The sequence below is a fragment of the Epinephelus lanceolatus genome, chromosome 15, assembly GCF_041903045.1.
Source record: "Epinephelus lanceolatus isolate andai-2023 chromosome 15, ASM4190304v1, whole genome shotgun sequence".
In the NCBI taxonomy this organism is placed as follows: Eukaryota; Metazoa; Chordata; class Actinopteri; order Perciformes; family Serranidae; genus Epinephelus; species Epinephelus lanceolatus.
The window spans coordinates 8,851,174-8,875,382 of NC_135748.1; the positions used below are offsets into that span (position 1 = coordinate 8,851,174).

Sequence of the window (24,209 nt, forward strand, 5' to 3'; positions counted from 1 at the left end):
ACACACCCTCAAGCGCACAGTTAGGTGAAAATAACTGCATCAGTGTGAAACTAGCAATGAAAGTTGGGCTGTGCAACACTTTGTGACAGATGTAAAATAGGGCCCTCCGTCTTAGTCCTATGTCAAACACACACACACACACACATAAACATACACACACACGGACACAAGTGCATATCAGACACTTGTGTGTACCAGGCTTCTTTAATGCAGTGTTCATATGCTTTTCTAGGAAAAGTAATGCACCCACATTTGTACATATGGAGCTAGTAATTAATATGTTATCCACATGTTTGGGAAGACTGCAAACATGTGACCAAAGCGCTGACAGGAATAAAGCATCAAGAAGGAAGCTGTCTGGTAAAGTTGTAGGTTGGGGTGGTGGGTGTGTCACAAAACACAGGACTTTCCCCAGGAGACTGGTGTTTGGAACCCTGTGAACTTTGGGTGAATATTGAGTCATTTTAAGGTAGACCTACGTTTGTTTTCCTAAATCTAGCCATAGTAACATTACGCTATTGCATATTGATACTAGTCACAGGAAGTGTTTAATGACATCTGTGCCGTCTTGTCATTGTCTTTCTTAATGAAGCGAATTCTTAAAACAATGAATACTGAGCTTTGCTTAGCATAACATACACACAGGGAACTGGTGGATACGGCTAGCCTAGCCCTGTCCAAGAGTAAAAAATGTGAGCTTTAAGGGTGCTTAAGACAGAGCCAGGCTATGTAAAGCTGTTTCTTCATTTCCCCATATTGAAATACTCCTTTAATATAATCTTAAATTGCTCGTTGTGATATTTGGCAGACTTCAAGTGAAAAGCATTAACGTTACAAGCAAATTTGTACATATGGAGCTAGTAATTAATGTGTTATCCACATGTTTGGGAAGGCTGCGAACATGTGACCAAAGCACTGACAGGAATAAAGCATCAAGGAGGAAGCTGTCTGGTAAAGTTGCAGGTTGGGGTGGTGGGCGGGTCACAAAACACAGGACTTTCCCCAGGAGACCGGAGTTCGGAACCCTGTGAACTTTGGAATAATAATTGTGTCCATTGTGCAAGTGTAGACACCAGTGTTTGCATCTTATAGGCTATAATCTTAAAGTAGTGTCATCCAGGGCATGCGAATAACATATTAAAAATGTTTCAGTGTGTGTGTGTGGGTATTCACATATTTACAGTAAGATGTATGGGTACAGTGGTGTCTATGTATCTGTCTGGGTGCAGTCTAATGGATTAGCACATGGATTAGCGACAGTGATGATGTTATAGTTATCTACCAGTGAGAACCATGTGAAGACCCACACGCACGCACACGCACACACACACACACACACACACACACACACACACATGTAGTACACACTCCATGTACAGTATAATTACTGTATGTTTATTCACAGAGAGTAAAGAGTAAATAGGAATTAGCCTTTTGTCGTTGCTGTTTGCTAAACATGTTGTTTTGCTAGCTTGCTTTATCCTGTTATCCTGTTATCCTCTCTACAAAATAATGAGTCATATGGTAAAAAGAGCAGCTGACCTCATGCTAGCAGCTATTTATTTATCACTAACAGCTATTTTCAACCTCGGTTGCTATTGTATTCAACCCCAGACTAGACTGCTTTGTACATGTCGGTGAGGCCTCGGTTAGCCAGTCAGCGACCATGTTTGCATGCATGTCTCTGTGTTGGTCAGTCTGCTGGTTAGTCAGCCACTGTGTATGTGTGTGTGTGTGCATGTGTTGGTCAGTCAGTGAAGGTAGGATTAGCTTGGTCCCCTGACATAACCAGGCTAAGAGGATTGTTAGCTAGCCAAACAGCTCCTCCTCCTCCTCCCTCTCCTCTTCCTCTCACTTGGCGCACTCCTTCACAGTCGTCTTGAGGTGTCTGTCTTTCTTCGTCCTCTACCTTTACACGTTGGGTTTAAAGCAAAGACAAAGAGTTTGAGACAAGACAGGAGCGTGGGGGTGAGTTCTGGGAATGTGTTTCTTTTCTGTAGGTGTGTGTGTGTGTGTGTGTGTGAAGCTCAACAAAGTGTGTGTGTGTGTTTGCTTTACACTTTCTACCCACCTTACACTCTTATGCCTTCTTCTCACATCAGCGTGTCATACATAATAGAACACTTGAATAACTGTAAATAGGAATGAATGTAGAGGTGACTTTGAAATGTGTTTTGTGTGTTAGTGTGCTCTACTTTCTTTATACTTTAAGTTTTTTTTTCTTTGTTTATAATCCAAACTACACTCACACACATTGGCAGGCAGGCCAGCAGTTTGTCTATGTGTCAGGGCGGGACTGCTGGCAGTGTGTTTCCACAGTGTGTGAGTGTGTGTTAGTGTCACACCATCAGAGTAGTGTGTGTTTAGGTCAGTGTGGTTTCAACTGGACAGTGTGGCGTCTTTTGGCCATTTGTGTTTGGGCTTGCCAGTGTTATTTTGCTGTGTGTGTGTGTGTGTGTGTGTGTGGATGCATGACTCCAAGTCAGGGTGTGACTGGCTCTATATAATCATATCCAAAAGCTCCCACTTACTCTCACACACACGCACATGCACACACACACACACACACACACACACACACCAGATGCTGTCTCTTCCCACAGAGTGATGTAAACATGACACTGCTGACAGTTGTGCGTGTTTTTTAGTGTGCAGCAGTTTTAGATTTGTAATTCAACACTCATCTCAATACTGATGTCATTAGTCACCGCAGCAATATGTATTTCTACCATAACTAAAACAAGGCTGCAGAAATTCAGAACAAATTAGTCTTCCCTCCTTTCTTCCAATGGGAAACCAGACTGTGTTGATGTCATTCTTTGCCTCAGAAAAGCTGACCCAGTTGTCAGAATAAATATTGGCATTGTACAGTTCTACAAACCACAGATATGTTACATTTGTTGTGAATATGTTGAAACATTACATTTCATTTTTAGATTTCATGTTGTGCCAGCACTGTAGTTAAGGTGTGGTTAAGTTCTGGCACAAATAAAGCTTGGTTATGGTTAGGAAAACAACATATTTTGGCTCAAACTACAGAGTTTCATCCCCACAACCTCCAGCTGGAAATGTGCCCACCTCACCTTAAAAAATACCCAGCTACTGTTGCAACAACCACTGCTGGAAATGTGCAAATGTCGCCTTCAAAATGCATGAAAAAACACGCATGGTTTTTAACAGTGCTCTTGACAGCTTTCCTGCCTAGGTGTCACACTCTGAGAAACTCTGCTTACATGTCATCTGAACTATATCACTTAAGAAATGTTGATATGTATGAAACATACTTTGCAGAAACACACAATGCAGACATTTTCCTCTGCCAACTGTGCTGGAAGAGTAGTCAGGATACTTTGGTGTGCATTGTCTGCTCAGAGTGCATAATTAGCTATTAGCATCTAGTGATCTGGTCAGAGGCCAGCAGGATTTTAATGAGGTGGTAGGTGATTTGCACAGAAATTTGTGGGGAACAAATGCTCCTTTTAAGGTCAGACAGCTCACAGTGTTACTGTGTGTTTATGTCTGTCTAATGAGTAGTGCACACATTTAACAAGATCAGTGCTTTGGTTATGATTTTGTTTAGAGTTTGATTGTGAGACTTGGTGACAGCTGTAAGAGGTGGCAGACTGATGGCTTTGAACGGAAAATGCATCACGTTGTTACACTTGTAGGGGTGTTCAGTCTCTCTGAGTTTTTGAACTGACATGACACTTCTGGCACATATCAGGTGTCTGGTATATTTTGATGGCTAACAGCAGGACGATCATGTATTGGGAACTCCATCAGAAATAAATCACTTTCTGACTTTCCCTTTCAATTTAAACAGATTTTTATGCCTCCACACCAGCAATAGCAGTGGCTGAGACAGGATGTTTTCAGGTTGCCCATCTGTCTCATTCTCGTGAAAACGATATCTCAAGAACACCTTGAGGGAATTTCTTCAAATTTGGCACAAATGTCCAGTTAGACTGAAGGACAAACTTATTAGATTTTGGTAGCCACAGGCCAAAGGTCAAGGTCGCTGTGACCTTGTTTGTCTCATTGTTGTGCACATGATATCTCAAGAACACCATGAGCAATTTTTAAAAAAAAAATTGGCATTAATGTCCAGTCGGACTGAAGGGTGAACTTATTAGGTTTTAGTGGCCACAGGCCAAAGGTCAAGGTCACTGTGACCTTGTCTGTCTCATTGTTGTCAACATTATATCTTAAGAACACCGTGAGGAAATTTCTTCATGTTTGGCACCAATGTTCCCATGGACTTAGAAATAAACTGATTAGGTTTGTTGGTCATAGGTCAAAGGTCAAGGTCGCTGTGACCTTACAAAACGTGTTGCCAGAACTCAAGAATTCACAAGCTAATTATGACAAAATTACACATTAATGTGAATAGGATAAAATTATGAAGTGAAGAGATTTTATATCCAAAAGGTCAACATCACTGTGACAGCACAAAACACTTTTCTGCCTATTATTCAACATCTCTCAGGTATAGAAGGGAAGACATTTGGTCAGATACTGATTTGTTGACACTAATCTTGTGAGTCCACCTTGAAACTGTGCTGATTGTATAGATCTGTGCTGCTGGGCTGAAGATGTGTTTGAAGCACCCACATTTTAGAATATGTGGATTCTTTGTAGCAACATCTAGCCTCTTTGATGCATTTTCAACTGTCATGGCTACATCAGAGTCTTGACAGTCATGGATGTAAACTGTAACTGCAGTTTGATTGGTTCATAGAGGCTTACACTCACAAAGTGGCAATGCTAGTTCCATGTTCACCTATAAAAGAGAGTGTTGGAATATAGTCTGATAAACCAGAATAACCAACCAATCAGGAGACACTGGCCCTCAGAGGCGACCTGTAATGGAAGACCACTACTTAAACCTCACCCCTAACCTCAGAAAAACTGCAGAGATGGTCACACATTTTTGGTTAACACATGCACACACACACACTCAGTCAAGTCTCTTGATCCAACTGTAACTCGACCCCACCCAGCTGTGTGTGAGAAAACCGCTGAGGGATATATTAAGAAGTCAGGTATGTCTTTGTGTGTGTGCTCTTGACAAAACACACATGTCAGGGGTTGTGTTGATGTAGATTAAGATGAATATTTTCAATGTATGTCGTCACTACAGATGCCTTCTGTAGGTTACGTGATAGTCTGGGTTCAGGGACGTCGGCAGACTTGAATCACACGATGTGGCCAAAGTTCATTGTGCTGATACTGTGAGAAAAGTTTGACTACAATAAATGTCATTTATGTTACTCAGCATAAAATTTAAAACATAGATTTGTTAGGTTTGAACTCATATTTCACATTTTAAGGCATTTATTGTTGAATCTTGACAATAAGCTTTTAGAAACTTTGTGGAAATGGAGGATATATTAAGAGGTTTTGAAAGTGGTTCTCCATTTTCAAAAGTCTGAATATCATATGTTGTAGCTGTAGGGAAGTCCCAGTTTGGATGAAATCTGGGTGGTCTTGTATTGCACCAGATCTTGAAAGAAGTGAGTATTCCTTAAATCCAGCTAGTTGGCTTGGTTTTGTTCCTAAATTGGGCTTAAGGTCTCCCCTGCTTTGCTTATGAACACTGTCAGAACAGAACATGCGCTATTGATGGACAAGCTGTCAGAGGTGAAGTTCAAAGAAGTGACCTCTTAGTTACATGATGATCTCTGTAACCAGCAGGCCACCCTGCTGTGTGAACGTTAGTCACTGGAGTGGTTCTGATAACAGAGTTTTCCCCTCTGGTTGGGAAGGGGCTGCAGGAATGTCTGCAGGCTGTTATTGTAGATTAGGAGGAATATTTTTACTGGAGGCGTACAGCAGATGGGAAGGAGATGGGTTTCATTACTGAAGGGAGGTATGATCAGAACAACCTGTCTGTGTTTGTCTGTGTGTGTCTAGTATGTGTGTGCATAACTCTGAGAACGTACACACTGTTGGGAAATCTAATACTCACACACTGAGAAGGTCAAATATCCCCATGTGCTTCAGATTATAACCGTGATGGAAACATATGCGAAATTGTAGAACGGAGCAGAGATCAGCAGCAGCATGAGATGGTTGTGGTGACTATTACAATGTAGTAGTTTTGAATGATTGCTTGTTAGCACATGACTATCAGTTTTCACAGTGCTGTTGTGCAATTATAGCAAAATGGCTGGAAATGATTTGAAAATCTATTGACACCAATACAGCAGCAGAGAATAGCATTCAATAACAAAATAAGGACTGACACCATTATCAAGCTGTTGTCAAGCTGTTTTACGTGTATGGCATGTCCTCTCAGTAACACCACACATCATAGTTTGTTTTTACTCTGCTCCAGTCCACTCTTAAAGGAATACTTCACCCTCAAAATAACCATTTGTAAATGAATTACTCACCCGTATTACGTTGAATTCATTAAGAACACTTTGTTTTTTGCGCATGCCTCAACAATGAACGTTGAGTCAAAAACTGAGAAAAATTTTGATGAATTGCAGCATTTTTGCAAAAAACATCATGTGAAACACTTTCGCATATGAGTAGGGCACATTAGCAAGTGTGTGCATTTGAACTCTGCTTTGGGCCTTTTCCATTGTCACTTTTGGCTGTGTAAGGGATAGTCAAGTCAAGCCATGCCATGGCAATTTGCGTTCCGTTATCAATTTTGATGCGCCGTGCTATGTCGAGATGGACCTTCTTCACAGTAGGTCCAAAAGCTGGGCCGCCTGCCCTCAAGCAGGTAGCAGTGGTGTATGGCCAACTGCAGCCAACCCCTCAACGACCCGTTTCTCCCCCTCAAACAAGCCTGTGTGTTGTGAGACTCTCCTTCCCTCTGTCTGCAGGAGACCAGAGAGAAATTCATTTTTCTGTGTGTTCAGCTCTCAGTACTTGTGTAGCTTCTAACTGAATCTCTGTGGTTTGGAATTTAGTTTCTCTCCTGCATCCTGTTTTTACTTTAGATATCTGCTTTATTGTTTCATGTTCGCTGTCAGCCAGATTTGAAGTTGTGTGAAGTTGTTGCATGAAAACTCAACATTTCCTCATTTTCCTGCTTCACAATAAACGTATGTACGGGGGACTTTTATTCTGAAGAATTTATGGGAAGTGAAATGTATTTATCACTGAATTAGTGGAACTTTGTTAGCAGCTTTTCTTCAAACAACAGTGGGATCACAGAGCCCATTTGCCAAACAGTCACTGTATTGTTCTTGTATGTGCTCATTTATTTACCTTTGTGGCCGATATTCTGGAGCCCTGCTTTTTAGCCTGCGCAAATTTAATGTGACAACATTGGCCACTGCCATCGGTGAGTGTCATCTTTTTTGCTGATAGGCCAATGGCAGTCAGCAAGGTGAATGTTGGCCAATACAGATGTTCAACTGATAAATCTGTGCATCCCTAGCTGATTTTGCATTAATTGTTGCAATAGCAACACCCTAGAGAAACTGTAAAACAATTATTGCTGCCTTGATGCTTCAAATGGTTGATTCCCACACATGATTTATGTTTTCCTTCTTTGTTTTTCTAAATAATTTACCTCCATTATCTGTTATTAAGACAATAGTGAACAAAGGAATAAAGTGCACATCTATTTCCCAACAGGTGCGTAGGAGAGGGACGAGCAAAACACAACTTGTAGAAAAACTCCCCCACACTGTCTAACGTCTGCACATGTTTACCTCCATTACACCATCCAATGGGTTCAGAGGAATGTACAGTCTGGTCTTATAAAATTGTTACTGGAAATCATAATGCTGAGAATTACATTCTAAATGTCTGATTATTGACTTTTCTGCATGGAGACATAAAGTCTTTCAAGAGAGCATCGTTGTACATCTAAGAATTAATTTTGCCCCACCCCCAAACATATCCATACAGTCTAATTAGGAATATGTGCAAAGTCATACCTCATCACAATGTGACTGTTTCTTTTTTCTTTTCATGATCTGCCAACTTTTCCAGGATAATTTCAAAGCCAGGGCTATCAATAGTTTTAATGAATTTTAATGTCTTTGGTTTGAACGCTGGTTTTAAGCACCTGAAAGAAAAGAGAGTCTTATTCTTAGGGGAACTTGAAAAGTTGAACAGTTCAGACATATCAGTTTCATCCTGAACAGTCTACCGAATATAAATAAAAGTCAACCAGTTTCAATACTACTGATAATATGTTTAATATCTAATTATAAAACACAGTGAGGTACTTTGAATTGTCCTACATGCTATGTTTGCAAATGTCCAGCCAACACACACAAAGCCAGCTCACACCCACAGATTCCTGCAGCCAGAACAGCAGCACTGGCAAAAATTCCAGTCTGCTTTCATTACTGGATGTGTGTGTGTGTGTGTGTGTGTGTGTGTGTGTTTTTATCTGAGTCAGACAGATGTGTGTCTGTTTCAGAGTGAAAGAGAAAATGTGTGACGCAGCAGTTAACTCACATGTCGCCGTGTGTGTGTGTGTGTGTGTATGTGTGTGTGTGTGTGTGTGTGTGTGTTTCAGAGAGCGAGACAGAGAAAAAGAGGAGGACAATATGACGCAGCAGGCGTCAGCTGTTATTTGAGTGTGTGTCTGTTTGTGTGCGCATACATGTCATGCGCACGTGTGTGTCCGACGCTGTCCGGTGGGGATGTGTGCCACGAGATCGCCGTGCACGCTGCCCCGGCCGTTAATCTCCCCACATCATCATCATCATCATCATCATGGTTTTCTCTCTCATAATAACACACATCTGGAGCAGGACGCAGAGGTTGATTGAGAGCAGCTAGAACCCCATCAGGCTGTGGTGCAGTGATTTCCCTTCTGAGAGAAAGTGGGAGAAGAAAAGAGGGAGGTGTGAGGGGGAGAGAGAGAGAGAGAGAGAGAGAGAGAGAGAGAGAGACAGAGAGAGGGGGATGTCGCTGCAGCAAAAAGCCAGCTGCAGATGGATGACAAGAACAGAGAGAACGAGAGATGAAGGAATGCAGATATAGAAAGATAAGGGGATTAAGAAGGATGGAGGAAGGTGTGGAAGAAGGAAGGGTGGAGGGAGATAAAGACAGAGATGATGGGAGATGTGAGAAGAGAAGGAGCTGTAGAAGAGTGGAGATAGAGAAAGATGGAAGGATGGAGAGAAAGAGAGAGGTAGAAAAAAGGGATGGGGTGACTTCCCCTCCGTCTTTTTGCACCGGCTTATTGCTTTACATGTTTGTTTACTGTAGTAATTGAATGCAATGTCACATTAATGGGCTTCACACGTCATATGAGAACACACCAATGCTGGAGAGAGTTTGTCTGAGAGAGAGAGGTGGAGGGAGCGTGGGCCGAGCGAGAGGGAGAGAGAGAGAGAGGGAGAGGGGGAGAGAGTGTCGTAAATCACAGCACATCACCGGGCGGACGAGAGGGAAAGTTGTGATAAGGATCGCTCTCGTTTCCCCCCCCCCTCCAAGCTTCCCTCTGTCAAGCCTCTGGCAACATCTAAAACCAGTCAGGTCCGCTGTTTCCCCTGAAACGCTGTGAGGATGGAGTGGAATGAGGTGGATCTGGTGCAGGAATTTACTGTTGAAGGACAATGCAGCAAAATTAAAGTCCGCTCCTGCAGGATCACATGGGACAGCCTGCAGGTAAATACGGCACAGCGGGGAGCTGATAGAAACTGCATGTTAATGTCAGCCGGGGCGCTCGCAGCAGCGCAGTCTGCAGGATGACGTACAGTGTGTTGACAGCATGAGCAGCAGAATGCATGACACCGTTGTTAAGTCGGGAGAATTGGTAACTTTTTCTGTAGCTGGGGGATGCATGTCATCATGAGACAGAAAAGGAAGACACAGCACTGGCTAGAGGATAGAAACTTCATCAACAGAACACAAATGTCACACTGCCGGCCACTGTTTTAACTGACAAGTGATCTTTAGTCCAACTGATGACAGTCTGTCAGATTGAGGCTTTTAAATCCAGCAACTCTTGGGTGTTGAGGGTGTTAACAATGCAAACACTGTTGCATTATGTATCCACATATCTCTACAATGTTAGCTTTTGAGGTTGATGACCAAACTTTAAAATATAGTTCTGAAAACTCCAAGTATCAGGGATTTCTGTTTACTCATGTTTTGAAGTTAATTAAGAAGCAAAAGGGGCATAAGGATTTTAATCTTGCATGTAATACCTAGATGTGACATTTAGTTCCTATTCAGTACTTGGTGTTGTATGTAAATACCACTGAATTCATAGCTTTGAAATACTTAATTTTGAGAGCCATCTTTCTAAATTCATGGGGTTTGAATTCCCTTTTTTTTTTTCAGACAATAATTTCGAGCTGTGCAACTAATGCTGGCTTTACACCAAACAATATTAAGAAACAAATTCCTTGTCGCACACAATTTTCAGTATAAAATCATGAGTTTAACTTAAGTTGGTGCGCGCCTCTGTGATCGCGATCTTTTGGTGTATAGGTGGTCATAAAACTCAGTCCGAGCTGTCTTAAGTCAGTGTTTTTCTCATCTTGACGTTCAGACAAAATCAAACATGCTTAATATTATCGTATTTGGTTCTTGGATCATGCAAATACTGCAGTTCAATGATGTGAACATTGTCAGCAACCAATAGCTGTGCTCTCTGCAGCTCCAAACAGGAAGCAGCAAACTGGGTGGACAGTAAAGGGGACTGTGGAAAAAGAGGAGAAACTGGTGGAGCTGTAGATTGAACAAGAGTGTGTATTTAATTTGGCGTGTATCGGATCCACAAACTGGCACTTCTTCTAGTGAGAAATCTTAATTTTTTGTAACAGTTCCCTTCTCACTCCCACGGCCTCTTCTCTCACTAAAATAGCACAGCTAACCAACGGAGGCTGGCAGCGAGTTGAGGCAACAAAATCCCAATAGTTAAATTTGTACACAAATTCAGTTTATCATTATGGATCATATTGATATTGAATTCACAAGAATACTGTCGACAATTTCCAACTTTTATCTTATGTTTCTACAATAAATTCTTAATTTGTCACATTCCTTAAAGGGAGTTTGGCCTAATATTTCCCACCAGGAGCAGGATGGGAAATAATCCCAAAAGGAATCTAGTTGTAATCTTGCAAACAGTGAAAGTCTTTGTAGAATCTTGTAATGTGTGACTAAACTCTATTGCAAAATAAACAATATAAGGAGGTATCGAAGAGCAGTAAGGCATCTGTCCTATCAGGTTCTATCAGTCATGATGCAAGAAGGAGAGGTTCAGATGAATGCACATGAAACTTGCACACTTCAATCTTCTATTTGAATTTGAAAGGTTCTGAAATTGCAGAATTTCAAATTGCTTCAAATTAATGGTGGAATTCAGACTACAAGAATTAACATTTTGATTATAATAGTAAAATATTTCAATGCTATGAATTCAATTAAGATTGTCAACATTAAGTATTCTGCAGTGATTTATTTTCACATTTGGCCTTTCTTTGCTTCCATACAAGCACATTCAAAAATGATTTTATCAAAGAGAAATAAGATGTATGATTATAGAGAGTTCACATAGCTCAATCCGTCTATTAACCACTGCATCACTGCTTACAGAGATTACATTTGGAAACAGTGATGTTCCTCTCATACTGGCACTGCCTGGTCTCCTTTAAGGTGAAACCACAGTGCATTAGCAGGAGATCAGTTTGTATCTGCAGACTCTTCATAATGCACGTGAAAGTGAGAATCTGCAAAATCCCACAGGTCAGCAGTTAGCTTATGACATGTGGCATCGCTGACTGGAAAACCAGTGTAATGTGCATAATGTCATCGTCTAAAACATGATGTAGTCTGCACTACGTCGGGATACTGCATGTCTGCATTATGTTTTTAAGAAATGAATAAGTCAGCCTGAAGGCGGTGATGCTGTCTGCAGCACTGTGTGGCTATCAGTGTCATTAATCACTGATACCGATATTTAGCAAAGCGCTAATGCTGCCAGGGTTAGAGCTTCCACTCCCTGAGTCGTTAAATGGCCAGTAGGTTTAATTTGTTTCACTGATTTCATATCTAAGAATTGCCACAACACTTCGGTCTCAGTTCAGGGTAATGGAGTTTTTCATCAGCTCCTCCCTGAGTCATGGCATGAAGTCTTTGCTGAAATATGTGAAGACTTTTGAACATTTTACAGAATTGACTGAAGCCTCCAGCCCCTTTGAGACTATCTCTCTTTCATCTCTGGCAGAAATTGAGTTTTGAGTAAAGTCTATGCAATGTTGTTTAAGCCCTTAAACCTTAAGATCTAGACCCCTTAAATCCCAGTAATTACAGTTCTCTATAATTATCTCCAACTTCCCCTTTAAATGATGCTTCAGTGCATCGCTCAACACAGACGGCTGAGGTAACTAACCAAGTTTAAGATTTATTTAATAGAAGTTCTGTTTTAAGGGTCAGTTCACACAAAATAAAAGAAATTAAAAAAAAAACATTTGGAGAATTTTACCTTTAATACAAAATAAAGAATTCTGGCAACAATCAAGTCTTGTTCAGTGTAACTGGAACACTGTTTTTAGTGTAAGAAGTTTTGTGTTTTCCAATGCATCACATACCACCTTAGAATGTATTAGCAGGGTGACAGAGGACTGTGGCATGCATCTTAAATCGAATGCAAATTAAAAATGGTTTAATTTTTTCTGTTAATCAGGGGGATCTGACCCTTCAACACTATATCTCTTAGTTTTACACCACAGACTATTTGAATTAACTGACATTGGTTGTGCTCATTTATCTTGCTTTAAACTTGTTGCTTTATAATCTGTTAATGGGGTTCCTCAAGGTTTCATTTTAGGCCCACTCCTGTTTCTATTACATTCTTACACTCAACCACATTATATCTAAATTCTAGCCCTGCAATTCATTCTTCCTCAAAATGTGCTTGTTGAGACTGTTATATTTTGACCCAACATATTGTACGTTTTGATTATGTACTCTGTGCTGATTATATGTTGGACTACAGTTTTATGAAAACTGTTTCATATGTTGTTTTTTGTCCTTATTTATGAATGCTAAAGCTGGGTAGTACTAATGCAGTACCAATACTAATACCCTACAAATGATACCGATACCAGTAGAGTTCTTCATTTGATATCTTTTGTTTTCCACTTAATTTGATAACCATCAAGTAAATTGAGGCATTCCATTGTGTAAAATGGCATCAGACACCACAGGCGTCTATAACCATATTTTGGAACATATTGTTGGCATTTCGCCACACTGAACTGCCAACTCAACTACACCATGCTCAACTTGACCACATCATAATCTGTATGGGTTGTGCAGGAGTGGGCCATGTTGCATTGAAATGAAGAATGCTTGCTGTCATTGGCTGTGAGTAAAACCATGTTGTATCCCAATCTGGGTAGATACTACTTGGTGCTGGTTTGTTTCAGTTGATACCCTCAAGTTACTCATTAGGGCTGGATAGTACCATTACCAAACCCTCACAAAGGCACACAAATATGTCAAGCACCCTACAGCGAGGATAATCTGATACAACATCAGAAACTACAGTTAATGAACTACAGGCTTTATATGTCTGACTGTTTGGTTTGGCATTGTCTGACAGCTAAACACATGTTTTAATATACATCTAAACATTATACCATTGCTGCTGGGCATTTTGATCCCCATATTTTTATTTATTAATATTGCTTTAATGGTTAAAAACATTATTATGAAAGCTTTTGCAGTAAGACAGTGACATTGTCTTAACAACACTTTGTACTCTGTGTGACTTTTCTATAAAATATGCATGATAACCATAATCATTAGTCTCCTAATGACTCATAAAATAGCAGATCCTTTTACTCTAGGTGGAATCCATTAATCAGTGCCACTCTGGAAACCGTCAGCCTGTCTGAGGCCATTAGGTGGTGTGGTAGTGGCTAGGTCTTAATCCAGGTACAAACTACATTTTTGCAGCTTTGGTCTCTTGCATTGTTAAGAGGACCTGGAATGTAATGAATTAATATATTATGCAATTAGCTACACTGATAATGTTACATCATATTGAGCCATTCAGACATTTTTGCTGATGGTTAAAGACCTGCTTTGTAGGGCAAGACTTGATATTCCATGATAGTGTTGTATTCTACTCCACATTAAAGCTGTACGTGATGCAGTGCAGAGCTGTATGGCGTTGCAGAGGTTATACCACATGTTTTAAGATGTTGTAACCAGTGATAGGTAAGTGCCTTTGAAATGTAATAGGTTACAGTTAAAAATGTAATTAGTAATGCAGCTATTTTAATTACCTCATAAAAACAATGTAACCTATTATATTTGATTACTTTTTTATAAGTTTTCTCATAAGTATTTTAACTGGGCACGGCAAAAAGGTGCAAAGCAACAGAACAAATATTTTATTCTACATATAAAATTTTTAAAGACAAGAATATATTCACATGTGACCCCTTGTGATCATCAACACTTTGAATACAAACTGTAATTTGATTATATGTACTCTCAGTAATAATAACTGATTACAATTACATTTATTTTGTCATTAAATTACATATAAGTTAGGTCAACTTTTAGCTTTCTTGATAGAGTGTACGCCCACATAGGCCAAGTCCTTTGCAGCAGCGTGGGTTCAACTCCATCAAGCGGCCCTTTGCTGCATGTCATTCCCCCTCACTCTTTCACACCTTTCCTATCCATCTTCAGCTGTACTCTCAATAAAGGCCAATGTTAACAAAGAAAAAAAATATACTACCTAACTGGTTGTAAGTATGTAGTCACAGTCCTGGAAAGAAGCTGTTTCCATTGAACAGGTAGAAACAGCCAGTGTTTGGATAATCGATTAAATACCTTTTTAAGGCAATAATTATTATATGTATTATCATATGTATTGAAGGGACACCCACCAATACATTGATTGAAAAATATATTTAAGAAATTGCTATGCTAGGACAAGCAGCCAGTGCTGAAATAATCATTAGAAAATGTAACCATTATCATAAACTAAACATTATTATCACTATCGGTCCTAGTGGTGTTGCCACATCCCAACAGAACACAGCTCACAAGCATATTCAATCAACATTAATGTCTTTATTGTGACATATTTGTCAGGTAGTCCACTTGAAGTCTGAGTTGAGTGTCAGTCATTTGTGTTGCATTGCAGGTGTAATTTATGTAGACATTAATAGCTTTCATTTATTGCATATTCATATAGTCAACAAGTCCAACTCATACAACCACATAGGTTGTTTGTTCTTAGGAACACAAAACTATGATCACAGTTTGGCTTAAAATAAGTATGTTTGTTGCTTAGATATAGTAACATATATCATGTGACACACGTCACATATGTCACTTGAAATCACTCATCTGACATAGTTCAGGTGGCATGTATCAACATACTAAGTTTTCTTCTTAAAATAACTCAGTGCTGACTTTGCTTTCACTCAGGACACAAACACAGGTCTCCTGGATGAAAGTCCAGTGACTATGTGACCTTTTCACCTCCCACCACCCTAAGCAGACTTTCTCCCTCTTCATACTCTGTTACCTGAGTTCCTCCTCTAGCATCATTATTTCTTCAGTTGCCACCTAACAACAAAATGTAAATATGGGTTGTAATTTATGCTTGTAAAAGTGATCTATGTGGTTGTGGTTTCAAGGAGGACAGTCTCCGTATATTAAACTGTATAGCTGTACTTGCTCATGATAAATAAGGTTATGTAATAGATAGTGTGAGATAGTGTACCAGCGCGGTGGTACAGTGGTTAGCAATGTCACCTCACAGCAAGGGGGTTACTGGTTCGAACCCTGGGGTGGGTGAGCCTTTCTGTGTGGAGTTTGCATGTTCTCCCAGTGTCAGCGTGGGTTTTTTCCAGGCACTCCGGCTTCCTCCCACAGTCCAGAGACATGCAGTTTAACTGGTGACTCCAAATTTCCTGTAGGTGTGAATGTGAGTGTGAATGGTTGTCTGTCTCTGTGTGTTAGCCCTGTGATTGTCTGGTAACCTGTCTAGGGTGTACCCTGCCCTCGCCCAATGTCAGCTGGGATAGGCTCCAGCCCCCTTGCGACCCCCAGAAGGATAAGCAGTTGCAGAAAATGAATCTATGCTTGTAAAAGAATATGTAAGTGGTCATATTTTGGAGGAGGACAGTCTCCATATAGCATACTGTATGGCTCTTCTTGCTTATGATAAATAAGATAATGTAGCAGGAGATTAATTTTGAAATTTGAATTTTTTCCTGGGAAGAGGGCCCCCAAGATTCAACCTTAAAAAAATATGAACTATTGTCTTCATTGTTAACCAGGAGGAAAGTCGCTTTTGTCACTTAGTGTCACATTGTCTGGCCTCAATTCATACAGAAAATGACTGTAACAGACCAGGTGTAGTGTGTGTATTTGTGTCTATGTGTGTGTCCGTGAGTGAACACACACAATAGCAGGATGTGACTGGGCAGAAACCTTCCGCTGTTGTCTGCTAAAGGCATTCCTCTCCCTCCCCACCACAACCAACCCCCTTACACTGAAACACACATTAGCCTACAATCATAGAAATGTTTGTTCTGAAGAACATCCAAAAACACAGCTGTGTAACAAAGTGTCTCAGTGTGGGCCTGGCTTGATAAAACACTGATAGTAAAATACAGGACGAATGATCAGTGTGATGAGATTTTTTTCAAGCTGATGTTGATGTCTGTGTCACAGTGTGATAACCAGAGCAGACAGGATTCTGGCTATTTTCTCCCAAACCAATACTATAATTCTGTCACTCTGCCAAGGCCACTAGCTGCTAGCCTAATAACATTTCTGCACACACTGAAGGTGCTCTATGACCTGAAGTGTGAGGTGATATGTGTGTGCAGCTGTAGTCTGGCATTTATCTCCTGTCACTGTTTAGGTTTTCATCTTGTCAGTAACAGTCCTGAACGTATGGAAACAATGATTAGAGACACACAGGAGAAAACACAAGCTTTTTTTCTCGGGACATTGAGTATTCATATATGTGTGTTGTCGTGTGCAGGTTCCCCGTGTGGAGCTGACCCTCTCCGAGCTGCAGGAAATGGCCACGAGACAACAGCAACAAATAGAGGCTCAGCAACAGATGTTGGTCGCCAAGGTAACTCGTACATGCACGCACACGTGTGCTGTTGGATGGATTGCTGTTGGATGGATTGCCTGTCAGTTAGTGTAAGGTTATCTACATTAGAGTCTGTCTGAAAAGGTCGGCTTTGAGGCTCCAGGAGCTACGGCCTTGGATTTTTGTGTGTACGTGTGCGTGTGTGTGTGTGTGTGTGTGTGTGTGTGAGGATCTCGGCTCATACGTCTTGCTTGGAAACAGGACATGTGATTCAGGTCAGGGTTTAAGGACTGGCAGGAAAGAACAACTCCATCTGAGCCAATAGAAAACCATTCAGCTCCAGGTTGTGTGTGTGACAACTTTGCGTGTGTGAGACACAGATCATGGCCATTCCCATACTAGGAAGTGACCTTTGAGACAGCAGGAAATGAGGTCAGCAGGGAGCTGCTGGGAAGTTGAAGCAGAATGGTACTCCAGGAAAGACACAGAAGGACGAGCCAAAAAAAAAAAAATCAGATTCTCCTAATTTGTTTAAATCTCTCCTTTCATTTGATGAAGTGTCTACTTTGTCTAAATTGAATAAAATGCTTTCAGCAGGGAATATTTTTAACCACCAACTTTGATTAGGCCAATTTGGGGTTTTTCAAGGCCAACTGTAGCACTGATGTTTTGATTTGGCAGCGTTCTGCTGGTATTCAGCATTTTTAAAAGCAGTAATTTCCCTGCTAAATGACAGCCACGGAGTGTTTCCTTCCAGTGTGTAAGTGTTCAAGTATTTCCTTGTCTTGCCGAATGAAAAGGTCTCCCAGCTGGAAATGGAGAGGCAGTTACTATCCTCGTAACATTCGAAGAATTGATTGACGACTTCCAGGAAGAAAGAGTCCAAAACACAGCTACTGTACAGGCACCTCCCGCATGTCTACACTGCCTATGTAATAAAACAAGCTACTGTTATGTAATGTGTTATTAGTGTGTGTGTTTCAAGTGAATGATGGGAGGCTCCTAGCCAACATTCCATTTCCGTCTTTCTACGTGTGTGTGTGTGTGTGTGTGTGTGTGTGTGTGTGTGTGTGTGTGTGTGTGTGCCTGTGTGTGTTGATAGAGACACACAGGTCAGCTGTACTACGTGCCAGCACGATACAGAGAGAGGTGTAAACTGCCTCAGTCAGCATCACACAGGCCCCCCTCTCTGTCTGTATGTCTGTATGTCTGTTCCTCCTTTGTAGGCTATTTGCTTTATAATGTGTGTTTCCAAAATAAATGAAAATCAATACATTATTAAATATTATTATATTTCAGATATTTTACTTGATGTGGTGAAATAGTGGCAAGGTGATCACAGTGCTGGTACAAGTGACTTTTGCAGTCAGTACGTTTACATGACATTAGAGAAAATCAGTTTATTGGGATTGTCCGACTAGAACCAGACTGTTAAAATACATGTAAACATGTAAGTCTGACTGGAATCGTACCAAATCGAATTTCTCAAAATCGGACTAACACACCTAGATTATGCAACTGGGAGCTGAACTACTCCTGCGTGTATACAGTCAGTCTGAACTAAACTGGCCTAGGCACTCTGCACATGTTCCACCCCAGGCTTTGACTCAGGAGAAGAATAGCTTTAAATGCATAACAGAAGAAGAAGCCATTAACAACACGGTGATATCTACATCAGGAATGGTTTACATTTGGACGTGTGAAATGTACAGAGCTGTAAAGTTGTCCAACATGGTACCAGTGTGCCACCAGCTAACTGTAGCTAACCAAGTGATGAAATAGGTCAACCAGGAAAAGGCCCAATACTAACAAGCTGAAAGGGGGCATATCGGACCTATCATAGCGAAGTCAGACATACTTGGATCAATAAATCAATTCCCCCTCCTGCGCTTGCAAACTGACACTTCAAAACAGTGAGAGAAGTAAGGCCCAAAGAAACTGATATTTTTCATGTGAAATCAAAATGCTTCTAACTTCAAAAATGTTTGTGTTCATGTCTAACTCCATCACTTTAGTTAGTAGTTGAGAAGACTCACGATTTGCAGAAGAACATGACCTCGTCCATTTTGAGTAATGGCGACGAACAAATCCACAAAAATAAAGTGCTTCATGAAAGAAAAAGGAAAAAATCTCAAACGTGCCCTTACCTTTTGTATTTTCCAGGAGCAGAGACTGAGGTACCTTCACCAGGGAGGCAGATCTAACCAAGGACAGACACAGGTGGGCTCCATATGTCTGTCTGTCTTCTATCAGTCTTAAAAAAAATGTTCTTTAAGGCACCAGGGCAGGATAAGTTCTGCATTTTTCAACCTGGACCCTATCTTCTTTTTGTGTCTAACTGACTAATAGAAACAACAGTTTTAAAAATTGATCCAATATTAAGCAAGACTGCTGCAGCCAGCAGGCTGCAATGTAACCACTCAGGGCACATTTATCCTGCCACTTGTGTTTGTTTTGCCACTGACAGGCTCAGATTGTTATTCTAAGTTTCTGACAACATGGAAAGGATCCCTACAGAGATAGACCTTTTGCTAAACAATAAAATCCTTTGTGTTTAACCACACACAGCCCCTAAAACACTGTCTTCAAACCTACCAGCAAACATGGGCGCAGTGCTGCAACACTTTAACTTTAGACTAGACCAATATAAAAAAAATGTTGTTACTATTAGTCACTTAGATACAGAGCAAGGTTAGTCTTTGAGGTTGAAACGCTTCATCCTACATATGTACCGTATTGCTTGTTCATTAACTGCCGTCTGTAAAGGGAGTGTTTCTAAGTTTGTTATAGCAAGGGGACTTTACAATACAGCCTATTAATCAACTCAAGTTAATTAAACACAATTATTTATATTGTTGTCACGTTAAAAGCTGATTAAAAATGAAATGAAAAGTCTAATGGACATTAAGCTTGTGTCTTTTCTTCTTCTCTCTTGTTCAGTCTGAAGCTGAGAAGCTGCAGCGTCTGAAGGAGCGAGTGGAGACTCAGGAAGCCAAGCTGAAGAAGATCCGAGCCATGAGAGGACAAGTCGACTACAGCAAACTGATCAACGGAAACCTCTGTGAGCTGAAACACACTGCAGAGATTATGTCTCTGGATTACAGGCACTGCAGTTTATCACTACTGACTCATACTACAAGAGTGTAATAGTCTTGCTGCTGCAGCATTCAGGAGGGAAGCCTGTGCACAAATTCAGCTGAGAATACACTCAGCTTAAATGTCATGGTCACTGTGTCATTTCCAAAAAAGCAGAAGTGAGAAGACAGTAAATTATGATATGGGGTATAGACTACATAAAGGTACATAGAAGTGTGCAGGCATGCAAACATTAACTGACTGGCTTGTATTTCTCCACCCTCTCCTGGTGTCTGTGTCCAGCTGCAGAGATCGACCATGTCAGCAGCCTGTTTCAGGAGAAGCAGGCCGAGCTGCAGTCTGCTGTGGTCAGAGTCGACCAGGTAATGTGGAGGGTTGTTTGTCACTGAGGTCAAAATCAAGCAGAACCGAGTCAGCTAAGACGTCACATTCTTTCGAAATGGTTTTAACAGTTGACCCAGCAGTTGGAGGATTTGAGGAGAGGACGCCTTCAGATGCACTCTGTTGCACCAGCGCAGGGGCCACCCACCGGGTCCCAGGGGGCACCCACTGGCCAGAAAGGATCCCCCTTGTCTGGTCCTGCAGCCCTGGAGCTGAGGAAACTCTACCAGGAGCTGCAGGTAAAATACACCATCTCATAATCTCTTACTTTCAGAAGTAGAAAACAGAGATCGTTCTCACAGAACAGAGTGTATAACAAATCTAATGCTGTGCATTTCAGGCTCGTAACCGTCACAACCTGGAGCAGAGCAGCAAGTTGGCCCAGAATAAGGAGCTGCTGAACAAGAGGAACGCCCAGGTGACAGTGATGGACCAACGCATCGGAGACCTGAGAGAACGACTGCATAAGAAGAGAGCAGAAGTACACAACTAATCATCTAATGGAAACACACATTATCTGCATTTCATTTCTCTTGATGGCTGGTTTAAAGTTAGCTTGGCAGTTACTGTAGGTCTAATTCTTTTTGTCTATCTTTGCACCATCTCAGTTGAGTCGTATGAATGGAGGAGGCCTGTCCTCCCCTCAGTCCTCTTCCCACCCAGGCGGTGGGGTTTCAGGGCGGGTAGCTGCTGTTTGCCCCTACATCCAGGTTCCAGCGGAGGGGAGACAGGAGGCAGGGTACCCCCTGCCCGCTGACCCACCGTCCAAACCCACCCCGCTCAGCCACATCCGCTCCCTCTCAGGTTGGCAGATTTAGCTTTCTTTATTATTCTAAAGCACTGTACAAGACTTTGTTTGCCTCCGTTTATTTCAGACTCTCTTATATCTGTTATCTTATATCTCTGTCTCTAACGTGCTGTCTGTTTCCTTTTCCTGTCTGTTGGCTCCTCTTTCTCCTCTTCCCTTATCTGTCGTTGTTGACGTTATCTTAAATGTGATGTGTTAATGTTATTGGTGATTATTGTTTTGTCACTCGTTCATGTTGTGGTGGTGGTTGCTGTTATGACTGTTACTGTCCTGTGATCCCCACTGTGATGTAATGGTGATGATGTTCATGTTGGTGTTGATGTGGTTTCGGTGGTTGTCGCTGTCGTGGTTGGTCTTGTTACTGTTCCTCGTGGTGGTGTGGCCATGCAGAGGAGGAAAGGAGTGGCATCAGGAAGCCTCCCAGCCAGTGGAAAGTGTCAGATTTAGACATCGTCCTGTCAGAGCCCACTGAGACGTGGGAGGGACCTCGGTCCCCTCAGGCAGGCGACAGTAACAACAGTGAGTCCCAAGAAGGCGCTAGAGAAATTTACTCACCACTAGCCCCATTGGTGATAGATTAGCAGCACCTGCTTCCTCACTCCTTCACCTGCACCTGAAGGTGTAGTGGGTCTGTTGGAAGTATTTCCTGCATGATTTCAACACAAGTGTTGAGCCTTAATCCCAAAGTAGACATTATCTTGGGCTACATCCACACTAATATGTTTTCATGTTTAAATGCTTAACTATTGCTATATTTATACCTAGCATCCACATTACCCCTGCATTTTGGGACCCTTTAAATGGACGCCTTAAAAAACAATGCTGACCCTGATACCCACGTAGATACCCACGTTTGCTTCCCTATCAGGTCTTATCAGTCACAGCTTGTCAAGCCAAGACATAATAGCTAGGTCTACTTTCCTTATGTGATTTCATCCTTTCCCATTGCCATGGCTACCTCTGGCGATGGATGATGCTCCTGGCCAGACCATATTTGCTTTGTAACAACTTCCAATCTGTTTGCGCCACCTTGACCGCCATACTTGTGTTACTTTTAGTAACAATTCCACCTCGTCATCTGTCCAAGCAAAGAAATCTCTTGTTTTACTTTTCACCATCACTTTTTTCACCATCGCATTTTCTGTAACTGAGCAACCAATGGCAGAGTAAACAATCTGCCACCTGTTTACGTTGGCATGTGCATGCCCAGTGTTAGTATGGACCTAGATAAATTCTGAGAACGTGCTAAAATGCTTATGTGTTAGTGTAGCTGTGGCCTCAGATTGAGTCTTTGGTTGAAGAATGGAAAGGCGCAGTCACACTAAGAATGCTGTGAAGTGATTTTGTCTAACTATACAGAACAGATGGTTAGGAGAACATAATTGAATCAGCTACAGAAAATGACCTCAAAATGTTCGGGCCATGTGTATGAGGGCACAGACATGACATCTGATAGCCAGCAGCTGCTCCGGGTTGGGAAACGCAGCATAAGAAAATAAACTGAGGACAAATCACAGTCTGGACTGAGACCCACATTCAATTAGACCTCCATGTCCTCTTACCTGATGTGAGAATTGTATCTGTTTCCCCCAGTCTTTATGCTAAGCCTCTGTCACTTGACCAAAGCGTCATATTTATGTAACTAACTTCGGATGTTATCAGCCCATTAAATGGCTGTTATTTCATAGACATGGGTTAAAAGGGGCCTGCCATACTATTAGGTTCAAAGGTTGTTACATCACCTAGTGGTTTGTGGACTCCTATTTTGAAGCCTTGCATTTGGCATTTCACCTATCGCCATCTTGGTTATTTGGAGCCAGAATTGACCATATATGGATGAGAGGGTGGAGCTGTGGAGGAGCAAGGGACAGATCTAGCTTATAGACTGTGGTGATGCCTCACCTTGAGTGACAGCCTGTCACGCAAAGCGGACCCACCCTTAATTATGCATAACTTCATGCCTTGATAAAATGTTAATGGCTGAGTTATATTAAAACTCACCCCCCATACAGTTGTCAAGGAAGGGGGATTAGAGTAACAGAGACCAAAACCTTTTATTGCAACAGGCTGTATCTTTATTTCTGCTGTAAAGTTGGGCGTTTTAACATTGGTGTCCATGGGGATTGACTTATGTTCTGGAGCCAGCCTCAAGTAGCCATTTTAGGAACTTTAGCCCTGGAAGCCATTTTGTTAGTTTTCACACTCACTTATGTTATGTGTAGGTGCAGAAACTATATGATTAGGTTTAGGAAAACATATCAGGGTATGTCATTTAAAACAACTGTCCTTCTCTGGTCAAAATAAGTCTGCGATGACTTTTGGTTTCACGGGGAATACGACACCTGCTCTCCTGGGTGAAAATCCTGTGTTTGTTTGACCCATTCACTTCCCTTCCCTTTCGCTTGACCGTCGCCAACTTTCTTGCTCTTTATACAACGTCACTTGACTTCCTCCCTTGCTCCTGTCATAATTATACAGTCAGAAGAGGTTGCACCCTATCAATAAATGTAAATGGCCCTTTTATGGCCTGATAATGGCCTTCGGAACCTATTAGCAGGTGTGGCAGGCCCCTTCTAACTCATATCTATAATACTTATAACCACTGATAATGGCCATTCAATAGCCTGATTTACCCTTCAGACACCAGGTTGGTATGAGTTTTCTCATCTACTCTCTGCAAGAAAGCAAAATGTGAAAAGGTTCCTTTAACATAGCATGTTTTTGAGTCTAGTTAATAATCACACTAGCTTAACTTATTAATGTCAACACCTGTCCACATAGCTAGAATCAGCTTTGTCAACATAACTTTACCTTGCCTCATTAACTACTGAGCATGTTGTATCAGGCCACTCTCATTCAGCGGGCCACTCTGACACTTGTCCTGCCTATATAGTCATATATCAGTAC

General features: G+C 41.4%; 1 protein-coding gene across 6 annotated transcripts in view; it reads left to right on the forward strand.

Annotated features, from left to right (window-relative positions):
* The window catches only part of LOC117267087 (apoptosis-stimulating of p53 protein 1-like), a 76,000-nt gene that overhangs the window by 32,263 nt on the left and 19,528 nt on the right, over positions 1-24,209 (forward strand). For 3 of the 6 annotated variants that reach the window (XM_033642732.2, XM_033642729.2, XM_033642730.2), the window contains exons 5-12: positions 16,961-17,056; positions 19,181-19,237; positions 19,958-20,078; positions 20,396-20,475; positions 20,566-20,733; positions 20,835-20,975; positions 21,103-21,298; positions 21,693-21,821. In XM_033642732.2, the coding sequence (XP_033498623.1) occupies positions 16,961-17,056; positions 19,181-19,237; positions 19,958-20,078; positions 20,396-20,475; positions 20,566-20,733; positions 20,835-20,975; positions 21,103-21,298; positions 21,693-21,821 (988 nt within the window). Of the gene's footprint in view, positions 1-8,836; positions 9,595-16,960; positions 17,057-19,180; positions 19,238-19,957; positions 20,079-20,395; positions 20,476-20,565; positions 20,734-20,834; positions 20,976-21,102; positions 21,299-21,692; positions 21,822-24,209 lie in introns of those variants that run through there. The other 3 variants (XM_033642731.2, XM_078174883.1, XM_033642733.2) reach the window with 2 other exon arrangements.